Here is a 13,343-nt window from a genome sequence, read left to right on the forward strand (position 1 = left end):
CCGAGGCGGAAATGTCCACAGCTAGTACGGATGGCTTCGCACGAACATTGTCTACCTAACCACGAGGATGCACCCATGCCCTAGAACATGTCTCGGTGTCTCATTCTAGTGGTGTAGGGCTTGGATCTTGCGTGGCCGAAGCCCCATTCGTCATTTGCTCCATGCTATCCTACAAGCCACCAACGCCAAGTTGGCGGTCAGTGAATGAATCAATGAACATTAATGATATACCAAGCTATCAACAAAAGCCTATCTGCGGTCCCATTCCTTCAATCTTTGGGTGTATTCTCTTAGCCAGACCGAACAATGTGAACATCTAAGGTGTCAAAAAAGCTGCCAAAGCCCAGCCTATTATCTGCTCCTATTATGGCTCCTCAGCGTCCTTCCCAACGGAAACACTGCGCCATGCCCCACGCTCGCGCTCAGATTCGGCATCATCAGGTTTTCCCTATCCGCTAGCATCGCACTGCTGGGCACCATGGTGCTGCGCGGCCCGCGCTTCTTAGGCGGAATCTTGCTCTCCTCTGAAGCGCTGATTACGGCGGGCCGCTTGAGCGAGGGAAAGGGTGCGAGCGCGTTGCTGCTAGCGTTATCTTTCTCCGAGAGCACGCTGTCTTTTATGCTAGTGATGTTGCTCTTTGTCGTGGTGTTGTTCATTGTGTTGATATCCAGCTCGCGGAGACTCGTGGCATTATTAACCGTGCCTGCCCTAACGACACTACCGTTCTCCATCTGCTGCCTAGAGACGTCATAGTTATCCGCAAACATGGGCGTCTTGCTAGGATTTCTAGGCCTTGAAGACGATGAAGGCTCATCCCCCCACGTGCCCTGTGCGCATCAGCTCCATCAGCGTGTCACGGTCGCTCGTATGCGGTACGGCTGTCGGATAGCTGTACTCTCTGCGCGTTGGTGTCTGTCCTGTACGGATGTATTTCTCAAGCTTATTGTGCTCGACACGCTGCCTCAACTCTGCCAGCTGTCTGCGGATATGCGCATCCTTGTCAAGGTGCAGCAGGTTCTCGCGTAACCCATCCGTCTGTTCCGCGACATAGTTACCAAGACCTTCGACGCGGTCAAATGACGCAGTAAAGGCACCACCGATGTTGGCATACGAGTCCTGAACCGTTGAGGTGAGGGCGGAGAAGGACCGCCTCTGGGCGGCGTGTGCGGTGTTGTTCTTCTCCTGGATGCTGTCGACAATGGTGGTGAGGGCGCGCATCTCCGTGTCTAGGTGCTGGACGTGCTCTTTCACCATCCGCGCGGTCTCGTCGGGGACGGAAGAACTCACGGCCCTGAGGTTTTCCGTGTGCTTGCTCGCGGTCTGATTTGCGTTAGTTCAGCTCGTACTGTCTGTTCATGAGTGGTGGACTTACCGCGTGATCGCCCTGGATGCGTGTGTTCATCGTGTCGTGGGATTTAATCAATCTGGAGCTGAAGTTCCTTAACCGTTCCGCAAGCTGCTCGCTGCCATCTTCGAACGAGGCTCCAGCAGCAGAATGACTCTGTCCAGCAGACCTGAGCTGTGCGGAGATCTTAGCGATCACTCCAATACGCAGCGCTTGCTGCTGCGCGTTAGCCTCGACCAGTTTCTCAATGCGCTGCATTAGATCCTTGTTTTCCTGCTCTCTGACAGTTCTCTCCTTGTCTACGAGATCTGATAGCGTGTCAACCGATTGCGATTGACTCCGTTCTAGCTGTTGGTTCGCCTCGGCCATTTCGTCCTGTAACCGCTGCATCTCTTCGCGCTGCTCACTGATCTCTTTCGACATGTCGTCAAAGGTCGTCTTCAAGTCCATGCTAAGATTGAAGTAAGATAAGTGCAGCTGCGTGTGGAGGGTCTCGACTTCCGCCATGATACCCTCTGATATACGTCTCGTAGCTACGCTTAGGTCATTGAGTCCTGCCCCAACCTTTTCCTCGAGCGCTTCCCTAAGCATCTTGACCTCGTCCAGCACCTGATTCATCTCGTTCTTGCTCTGCGTCGTCTGTCCTGTAACTTCTCTGTGTGATCGCTCGAACGCTGTACTTTTCTTCTCGAGATCCGTTCTCGCCGTATTGAGTTCTTCCAGCTCGTGCTTGACGAATGCCTGCATACGCCCTGAAAGCGCCTCCACGAGCCCTTGCTGCTCCGTCTGGAGCTCGGCAAGCCGGCCCTCAACAAGCGTCGTGACGTCCACCACATTTCGCTGCGTTACGCCATACTGCTCCTGGTTCTGCGCGTGCAGCTCCAATCGCCGTCGTAGTCCCAAGTGTAGACTTGTGTTGTCCGTAGTGGACTGGCCGAGCGTTGTCACCAGCTCGCGATTGAGGCTCGTGAGCTGCTCTTCGGTGCGCTCGTGCTGCTGGCGGACGAAAGTCTCCTCGTTGAGCATGCGCCTCGTATGCGCTAGCGCCGCTTTTGTCTTTTCCAGCGATGACTTTGTGCTGTCGAGAAGGCCTTTGGTAGTTTCGCTGTCCTTCTTCAAGGTGTCGAAATTGCTTGTGATTTCGAGCAGGTCCTGTCCTTTGCGGGCAAGTTTGCATTCGATCGTTTCAATCTTCTCGCGTTGCTCCTTGACTAGAATACTATGTGACTCGGATTCATTTATGAGCTCCTCGTATGCTTCATGTGTAAGGTATACGCCATTCCGCTGTCGCGTAGCGGTGAGCTCTGACTTGAGTCTCTCTATCTCAACAGTGAATTCTTTGAGGAGCGTCTTTTTCGAAATTAATTTGTTGATCTGCGGCTTGTTTCTGATGTTCTTCGCGCGGAAGGCGTAGTCTAGGGACGAAATAGTCTCCTCCAGATTTAATCTCGTAGGAGAGATCGTGACGATGATGCATGTCTTCGTTCGGCCGCCCAAAGAATCTTGCAAAAGCCGTGTGAGTTTTGACTCGCGGTACGGGATATGTGCTAATCGATCGACAAGCCCGTTGATTACGCGGCCTAATGTGAGGAGACTCCTGTTGATGAGCCCAGCTTCCGCCGCTCGCTTGTTCTCCGCACCAGAGCGTCCAATGTTTTCCGATCCAGCGAGATCAACTAGGTTCAGCTTTCCAGAGCATACAAGTTCTTTGCCGGAGGCTAACGTTCGTTTGGTGTACACTGTGACGGTGAAGACTGTGTGACTGCGGGAGCTGACATCGTTGCATTTCGTCGCCGCGACCTGTCGCTTGTGGCTACCGTTTCTTAGTAGCTGAATGGCTTTCTTCGCGCTGGGGATATGTCGTTCTTCCATGCCCTGAACAACAGTTGCAGCTCCACGCTTGCTATCTCCATCGAAAATCTTCAAGTTGGATTTATCCTCGGCGGAAAGCAGGTCGCGAAGTTCTTCGTTGTATAGCTCGATGAATGATACTTTCACAGAGTTCTCGGGGGCAGCGCCGCTGGTTGGTGAGTTTGGTAGGGAGCCAAGCTTGAGAAAGAGGGAGTGCAATACGCGAGGAATGATACCAGCATCGTCGGGTAGTAGAGTGTGATCTGAAATATCTCCAGACATGGTGTATGTCTTTCCAGTACCGGTTTGTCCGTATGCAAAAATTGTGCAGTTGAAACCTTTTAGTACCTGCATTGAAGTTAGCCTATCTTCAAATGTTTCCTACTCTAACGCGATCATGTCTTTGACTTCTTACCTCGTCTAATATAGGCGTTACGACTTCATCAAAGATCATCTGCTGATCTGCCGTTGGTGAAAAAACTCTGTCAAATGAATACGTCTTGTTGCTGAGGGCATTCGGCCCCATGGACAACTCCACCGTCCTGCCTTTCACCCCATGCGTGTTTACCACTACGCCGCTATTCTCTCGCACCTCTCGCTCGTTCCTGCCGCGACACCGCACAAACACGTCAATCTTCGTTTCATCACCCGAGTCACGGTGGTTCATCCTCGGTGTCGTTGTCGATGCCGCGTCGTCAGAGTCCGGCTCCTCGCGTTTCGTGCCAACCCCAGAGGCAGTCGAGGGGAAGGAATCGGCGGGGGATGCGCGTCCATTGTTCATGAGCGAGGGTGTCATTGAGGTAGCGCGAAGCGAAACGGCAGCGGCTGTTCGACGGGTCGGCAGCGGGGGCATCGCGTTGCGCGAGCGCGAGCTCGCGGTAGAGAAGTCTCTCATCCCCAAGCGACTGTTGCATGGTAGTCTTGGGATATGTCGAAAGACTAGAAGTGGGTCTTGCGGGGTGGTATAGAAAAAGATATGTGTGTGACAAGGTGTGAGTGTATAGTGAGAACAGCTATGGGTGGTGTTGATGGCGGCAAGGGGAAGTAAACAGAAAACAAACCAGGGCTGGTCCGTGCTCCCAACGATTGCATGCACAAACCCTGACGGGGATTAGCCAAACCACTTAGCTCTGGTCGACTGAGCTGCATCCTCCTGTATACTTATCTCACACTATCAGACCTACCCTCCCCTAGGTGCGGAAGCGGAATGTCCATAAGACGTAGGCTATATTACTAAAAATTAATACGCCTTTTATATCATAATATTCATTCTAAATTATTCTTAAAATAAAGATATTAATTAACTCCTTAACATAATATATTTAGAAATTAAGTAACATTAGTATATTTATTATAAGACGAAAATAATAGTAGGTAATAGGTTAAAGTAGAGTAACTAGGGAGCCTATACCTTATAGATATTTCGCTTTTTTCGTGCCTAGAGAGCCCTAAATGTGGCTAGAACCACGTAATTATAGTATAGATAGCGGTTTTACTAAATTTACTTAACTATACTACTAGGTGCTAATAAGATATTATATAACTAATAGTTAATAAGTAATAGTTAACTATTAAACATATAACTAATAGTTAATAAATAATAGTTAATAAGTAATAGTTAACTATTACTTAACTAAGTATATAGAAATATAAAAATAAGTTCTTATACTTATATTTAATCTATTTCTTAATTTATTATTTAGATTTACTTAGACCTCTCTTATTAACTTATTATACTTTATAAAATACTTTTATATTAATAAGAACTCTTTCTCCTCCCTCTATAAGTCTTACCTAAAAACTAATCTTAACCTATTTAGAATTAACTACCCTTTCTAGATTTATATTACGAACCAGATAATAGTAGAGAAGTTTAGGCGCTTATAAAGGTAGAAAATATAATAACTAGGATTATAATAAGATAAGGATATACTAAGTTACTTAGATAGTAGTTACGTAACTTACTTAGCTACTTAGGGTTTCTAAATAACTAAGTAGCTAAGAGTTATTACGTAGCCTACTTAGTTATTTAGGGCTCCTAAGTAACTAAGTAAGATCCCTATATAGGAATATAAGGATAAACTTTTATACTTATATTTAACCTAAGTTTTAATCTATTATTTAGATTTACTTAGGCCTCCCTTATTAACTTATTACACTTTATAAGATACTTCTATATTAATAAGAACCTCTTCTTCCTTCCCTTAGTAAGTCTTACCTAAGAACTAATCTTAACCTATTTAGGACTAGCTACCCTTTCTAGATTTAATATTTTAAACACCCTTAATATAACTATAAGGACTCCTACTTCTTCTATAGCTTTAGATAATAATACTATTACTCTAATAGGTAACTCTAAGAGTAAAGCATATAAACCTAATTTATATTATAGTAATAGAAAGTATACTAATATCTAGCTTCTTTAGTTAGACCTCTACTTCTTTAAACTTAATAAATAACCTAAAGATAAACAAAAGGTTATTTTTATAGCCACTTATATATAAGGTAATACTAGAGAATAGATTTAACCCTATATAACTAAGTATCTAGAAATAGACTATAATAATAAAGATAAGAAATATATAGATAACTATATAGACGTAGTTAATATTATTAAAGACTATACTAATTTTAAGAAATACTTTAAATAGATATTTAAAATTACTAATAAGGTACCTATTATAGCATAAAACATTTAAACTATAATATAATAATAATTAGTAGCTAAGTATATAGTAGAGTTTTATAAGAATACTATATAACTTAACTAGGATAATAAGTTACTAATAATAATATATAAATAAGGTCTTAAGAAACCTTTATAAGAAGAACTTCTATATAGTAGGGAATTATTAGAACCCTTAATAAATTATATAATAAATTAATTAGGATTAATAGAGAATAGTTCGCACTATAATAGAAATTTTAACGCAATCTAAGAAATATTAGTTTTAGATAACTAGTACCTATAGTCTATAGGGTACTACTAAAAGGACCTTAACGCTAATTATAAGACTCCTATAGATACTAGCTAATAGAAGATATCTAGTTTAACTACTTAGGTAAAGAAAAAGGAAAAGAACTAGGCTTTTATAAGCCTAATATATATATCTTAGATAGAACCTAATACTAGAGAACTAAGACTTATATATATTTTATATATAGTAAACTAGGCCACATTACTAGAAACTATAAATCTAAGAATAAGGTTATTAGGTAGTTAAATGTACTTACTATCCTAATAAAGGAAATTAAGGATAAAGAATAGACTATTATAAATACTATTAATAACCTTATACTTAATAATAAATCTAGATTAGAGTTATTAACTAATTTATAACTTTATAAGGATATAGAAGAAGAATAATCTAAAATAATAAATAAGGAAGTTAAGTAGACACTAACACCTTACCTATAGTTTAAAGGTAAAAAAAGTAATCTTTACTAATAGAGTAAATATATAGGAATACTTAGATAAACTACTAATCTAACTATAAAATAGAGATATATTATTATTATCTATAATAATCTTACTATTATTCCCTATACTACTAGAAGCTTATAATAAACGCCAACTAGAAATTATTATAAAAGAGGATAGATAATAGGTAGATTATAAATATATATAATAAGACCCTAGTAAATACTTTTATAATAAAAACCTAGACTATTTATAAAAGTACTACCTAGACTACTAAAACCCGTAGTACTTAAATATCTAATAGATTAAATATAAATATAACTAGTACCTAACCTACTATAGAGCTAAGGAGCTATATAGAGGTAATTAACTACTAAATAAATAATAATACTATTAGGAATAGTATAATTACCTAATTAATAAATGTAATAAACATCTATAGGATAAGTAAGAAAGGCTATACTTCCTAAGTATAAATAATATATAAAATATAGTAACTAGTACACTCTATAATAGGATATATACTTAAGATAGATAGTAAACTTACTTAAATACTAATTATAGTAGATACTAGGATAATAAATATATCTATAAATTTAGTAAGAACCCTAACTAACTAAGAATAATTATTAATATTTATATAGAAATAAATATAGTATAGAAAGGTAAAGCTTCTAAAAAGAAACTATAGTAGAAGGATAACTATAGTAGAAGAAAAGAAGGGTAGAAATAGAAAGAATAATAATAAGGAAATATAGACTATCTAGCTCTTAAGAGAAATAGTTCTTTTTTTAGACTAAATCCTAGCCTATAAGGCCTAAGAAACCCTTAAAAACTAATAGATAGGTAGGAAGATACTGTTAGAGAATTAAATGCTATTAATAGTAAGGTATTAATTAAGCTACTAGTTTAGCTTAATAAAACATAGATTAAGGTACTATTAGATTTAGGTATATTAGAAAACTTTATATTCTAAGAAGTAGCACTATAAGTAGGACTCTAGCTAATACTTAAGGATAAAGCTTATCCTATCTATATTATAAATAGAAGCTAAATACCAAATACACTATATATTACTTATAAAGTTACTACTATACTTTAGATCTATAAATATAGAGAGATAATTATACTTAATATACTAGATAGATCTAGATATAATATTATATTAGGATTACCCTAGTTAAGGAAGTATAACCTATATATTAACTAGAGTTTAAGAACGCTATTCTTAGAACGCTATAAATATATATTATAAGCTAAGCCTATATAATAATAGAGATTAATAGTAGATAAGAGTATTATTAATAATATAAACTTATAATAGAAAGTTAAAAAATAGAAATTACCCTTAGTAGACGCTAGTAGGAACTACTAGGTTATAAAGCATAAGAAGAAGGAAGAAAGTATACCCTTAGAAGTACCTAGAGAGTATAAAGTATAGATATATATATTTATAAAGAAGGAAGAAAAGGTAAACCTACTAGAATATTAACCCTAGAATTATATAATTAACCTAGAAGAAGGGAAGACGCCACCCTTTAGACTACTATATAGTAAAATAGGAGAAGAATATTAAATCTAGAGAGGGTAGCTAGTTCTAAATAGGTTAAGGTTAGTTCTTAGGTAAGACTTACTAAGAGGAGGAAGAAGGGGTTCTTATTAATATAGAAATATCTTACGAAGTATAATAAGTTAATAAGGGAGGCCTAAGTAAATCTAAATAATAGATTAAAACTTAGGTTAAATATAAGTATAAAGGTTCATCCTTATATTCCTATATAGGGATCTTACTTAGTTACTTAGGAGCCCTAAATAACTAAGTAGGTTACGTAATAACTCTTAGCTACTTAGTTATTTAGGAACCCTAAGTAGCTAAGTAAGTTATATAACTACTATCTAAGTAACTTAGTATATCCTTATCTTATTATAATCCTAGTTATTATATCTTCTACTTTTATAAGCGCCTAAACTTCCCTACTATTATCTAGTTCGTAATATTATCCCTCCCCTTCTTATTCTTTACCCTAAAGAATTATGCCTACTAACTATTATTCTATAAAGCGTTACTATAACCTTATTTTTACTATTAAAAACTATAGTATTATTATAGTGTTAAAATATTTATTCTATTAGTTATACGCCCATATTTATAAGGTCTATATTAGTTTAGGAAAGTGTAGTAAGTGTTAGAAGTAAGGTTTAAAGTATAATATTACTATTACTTAGAATAAGTTCTTATAGTTAGTTACTAAGAAGAAGAAGTTAGAAGCGTAATTAGATAAAGTATAAAAGGAGTAGAATACTACTTTTAAAGCTATATATATAGCTTAAGTAAAAGAGGATTAGTTAAAGAAGTAGTTATTATAGAATAAGAAGCGTACTAGTAAAGTTATTATAGTAGAAAGCATAGTATTAGTAGAGTTAAATAAAGATTCTATTTAGCCTACTTAGCCTACTAGTCCTATAGAGCTTCGTCCCTCTATTTAGTTAATAATAGATAATCTTCCTTCTAATTTCTAAGAAAATATTCCTCCTATATCTAGTAGCTAGGTACGTCCTTACCCTCTTTATTATATAATAGGGTTTTAAAGGTTTCGTTTATATTCTCTAACCTTTTATTAATAGTTATCTAGATTACTTCTTAGTTCCTAAGTATTTTTGCTATTAGGGTATCCTTTTTACTTAATAAGGTACTATTAGATTCCTTTATAGGTTCTTACGTATATAATACTTTTAACTTTAAATTTAGTTTCTTCTTTAGCTCTATAATAGAAGGTGGTTTTAACTAGTGTCTTAGGGTCTACTAGTTCTAATAGTAATATATAGAATACTAGGTGTACTTTTATATCTAGTGGTAATTCTAATCTATAGTTTACTAGCGATATTTATTTAGAAACATAAAATAGTTTAACCTTAATATAGTCTAGTTTTTTATATTTTTTCTTCTAAGTTTAAAGATTCTTTATAAGTAGATATGCTTTATCCCCCTTCTTTAGCTAAGGTGCCATTTTTCGTTTCTAGTTTATGTATAAAATACTTTACTATTAAGCTTTCTTAAGGTTTTCTTAGAGTTTATTATATATTTTTTTTATATTATCTACTATATCTGTGGCTTTTTTTGCGTTAATATTTATTAGTAGTTATTAGTTAAAGAGATTTAGATATTTTCTATATATAGTATAGTAAGGTATTTGCCTTATTACTATTAATACTTTATTATTATGTGCCAATTATGTCATAGGTAACAGTAAAACCTAGTTATTTTTTATTTATTATAGTATATTTATAGATATATTTCTATAGTTTAATTTATTCTTTCTGTTTTTCTATCTATCTATGGATAATATACTATAGATAGTTTTTATTTTATTCTAATAAGTGCTATAAATATTATCTAAAAGTTTAATATAAAGAGCTTATCTCTATCGCTAATAATTATCTTTAGAATACTATAGTATCTAACCTACTTATCCTAAAAGAGGTAAGCTAGTTCTTTAGCTATTATATTCTTTAGACATAAAATTAATTTAATATAGCTTATAAATTAATATATAATTACTAAAATACTATTATACAAGGTTTTTATGGCTAGGTTAATTAAGTCTAGTATTTCTATAATAAAGTCTATAGTAATATCTTTAAAAGGTGCCGTTAGTATCTTAATTAGTTATATTTCTCTATACTTAAGATGTATACTATATTTATTTTTCTAGTAGTCTATATATTTATAGATATACGCTATTATAGCTTCCTTAATTCCTCTAAATATATAGTTCCTCTAAATTAATTCTAACGTTTTTATAATGCCTAGGTGTCTGTATATTAGGTTATTATGGTATTATCTAATAATCTTAGTTTATAGTTACTTTAGTACTTCTTAGTTTATAACTAAAAGTTAGTTAAGTTCTACTATTAGTTTAAGAGATCTATTTTTATTTCTATAAAGAATTACTAAGTAGGTCTTAACCTTTTCTCCTACTAGATTACTTTATCTACTAAGTGCGTTTACTTATCCGTTTTCTTTTCCTACTATATAGATAACTTTAAACTTATACTATCTAGTAGTCTATAACTATCTTTATTATTATAGTGTTAGTTCCTTTATTATTATAAACCTAAGTAGGTTTTTATAATCCGTGTAGATTTCTAGCGTAAAATAGCTAAGAGTATAGATTCTCTAGTGTTTTAAGGCTTTAATAATAGTATAGAGTTCTTTATTATATACGTTATACTATGTTTCTACGTTATTAAACTTACATAAGTAGTAGGCTATTAGATACTATTTACTATTTCATTCCTATTTTACGTATACTCCTAGTGCAAGATTACTTATATTAGTTTTAAATTATAGTAGTTTATTACTCCTAAAATAAACAAGAACTAGTTCTATTATATATACTATTTTAAGGAGTTAGAATAATATTCTACACTTATTTATTTATTTAAAAGGCGTATCCTTTCTAGTAAGGTTTATTAATAGTATTATAACCTTTACGTAATCTTTAATAAACTATTAATTAAATCTATAGAATTCTAAGAATTCTTAGATATTTTTTATAGTTTTTAGTATAGGCTAGTTTCTAATACTCTCTATCTTACTTAGTACTATCTTAATTCCTTCTATAGTAATAACGTATCTAAGAAATTTAAGTTATTTAATATTAAATTAGTATTTCTTAAGTTTAATTCTTAAGTATACCTTATCTAGTGCTTTTAGTACTATCTATACGTACTTAGTATAGTTAGATTTATTCTTAGAAAAGATAAGAATATTATTTATATATATAATAATAAATATATCTAAATATTTATAGAGTACATTATTAATAAGTGCTTAAAAGGTTACTAGTGTATTAGTAAGTCTAAAAGGTATTACTAGGTACTTAAAGAGTTTATAGCATAATTAAAATACTATCTTCTATTCTTTACCTTTCCTTATTCTAATTAGGTAGTATCTATCTCTTAAGTCTATTATTATAAAGACTTTTACTCTTAAGAGTCTATCTCTAAGCTCTAAGATATTAGGTAATAGGTATCTATTTTTAATTATTATATTATTAATTACTTAGTAGTTAATATATAGTCTATCTAATCTATCCTTCTTTTTAATAAATATAAAGGGACTTACTACTAGTAACTTTAATAGTCTAATATATTCTTTTACTAGGTTTATCTTAATAAATTTATATTCTTTCTAGAGTTTTTCTTCTATTTTGCTATATAGTGGTCTAAAGGGTGGCGTCTTCCCTTCTTCTAGGTTAATTATATAATTCTAGGGTTAATATTCTAGTAGGTTTACCTTTTCTTTCTTCTCTATAAATATATATATCTATACTTTATACTCTCTAGGTACTTCTAAGAGTATACTTTCTTCCTTCTTCTTATACTTTATAACCTAGTAGTTTCTACTAGCGTCTACTAAGGGTAATTTCTATTTTTTAACTTTCTATTATAAGTTTATATTATTAATAACACTCTTATCTACTATTAATCTCTATCGTCGTGTAGGCTTAGCTTATAATACACATTTATAGTATTCTAAGGATAGCGTTCTTAAACCCTAGTTAATATATAGGTTATGCTTCCTTAACTAGGGTAATCCTAATATAATATTATATCTAGATCTATCTAGTATGTTAAGTATAATTATCTCCCTATATCTATAGATCTAAAGTATAGTAGTAACTTTATAAGTAATATATAGTGTATTTAGTATTTAGCTTCTATTTATAATATAGATAAGATAAGCTTTATCCTTAAGCATTAGCTAGAGTTCTACTTATAGTGCTACTTCTTAGGATATAAAGTTTTCTAATATACCTAAATCTAATAGTGCCTTAATCTATGTTTTATTAAGCTAAACTAGTAGCTTAATTAATACCTTACTATTAATAGTATTTAATTCTCTAATAGTGTCTTCCTGCCTATCTATTAGTTTTTAAGGGTTTCTTAGGCCTTATAGGCTAGGATTTAGTCTAAAAAAGAACTATTTCTTTTAGGAGCTAGATAGTCTATATTCCCTTATTATTATTTTTTTTATTTCTACCCTTCTCTTCTTCTACTATAGTTATCCTTCTACTATAGTTTCTTTTTAGAAGCTTTACCTTTCTATACTATATTTATTTCTGCATAAATATTAATAATTATCCTTAGTTAGTTAGGGTTCTTACTAAATCTATAGATATATTTATTATCCTAGTATCTACTACTATTAGTATTTAAGTAAGTTTACTATCCGTCTTAAGTGCATATTCTATTATAGAGTGTACTAGTTACTATATTTTATATATTATTTATACTTAGGAAGTATAGCCTTTCTTACTTATTCTATAGATGTTTATCGCATTTATTAATTAGGTAATTATACTATTCCTAATAGTATTATTATTTATTTAGTAGTTAATTACCTCTATATAGCTCCTTAGCTCTATAGTAGGTTAGGCACTAGTTATATCTATATTTAATCTATTAGATATTTAAGTGCCACGGGTTTTAGTGGTTTAGGTAGTACTTTTATAAATAGTCTAGGTTCTTATTATAGAAGTATTTACTAGGGTCTTATTATATATATCTATAATCTACCTATTATCTATTCTCCTTTGTAATAATTTCTAGTCGGCGTTTGTTATAAGCTTCTAGTAGTATAGAGAATAATAGTAAGATTATTATAGGTAATAATAATATATTTCTATCTTATAGTTAGATTAGTAGTTTATCTAAGTATT

At 33.6% G+C, this 13,343-nt stretch overlaps 1 protein-coding gene across 1 annotated transcript; it reads right to left on the reverse strand.

Moving 5' to 3' along the window:
* Positions 1 to 351: 351 nt before the first annotated feature.
* KIP1_2 (Kinesin- motor protein) lies at positions 352 to 4,050 on the reverse strand (the record flags this gene model as incomplete). Its single annotated transcript, XM_056218992.1, has 4 exons — positions 352 to 828; positions 878 to 1,321; positions 1,374 to 3,545; positions 3,613 to 4,050. The coding sequence occupies 4 exons, from the start codon at positions 4,048 to 4,050 to the stop codon at positions 352 to 354; spliced, it is 3,531 nt and encodes a 1,176-aa protein (XP_056066119.1).
* Between the last annotated feature and the right edge of the window lie 9,293 nt (positions 4,051 to 13,343).

Source organism: Didymosphaeria variabile, assembly GCF_027946475.1.
Source record: "Didymosphaeria variabile strain IMI 356815 chromosome Unknown scaffold_8, whole genome shotgun sequence".
Taxonomy (NCBI): domain Eukaryota; kingdom Fungi; phylum Ascomycota; class Dothideomycetes; order Pleosporales; family Didymosphaeriaceae; genus Didymosphaeria; species Didymosphaeria variabile.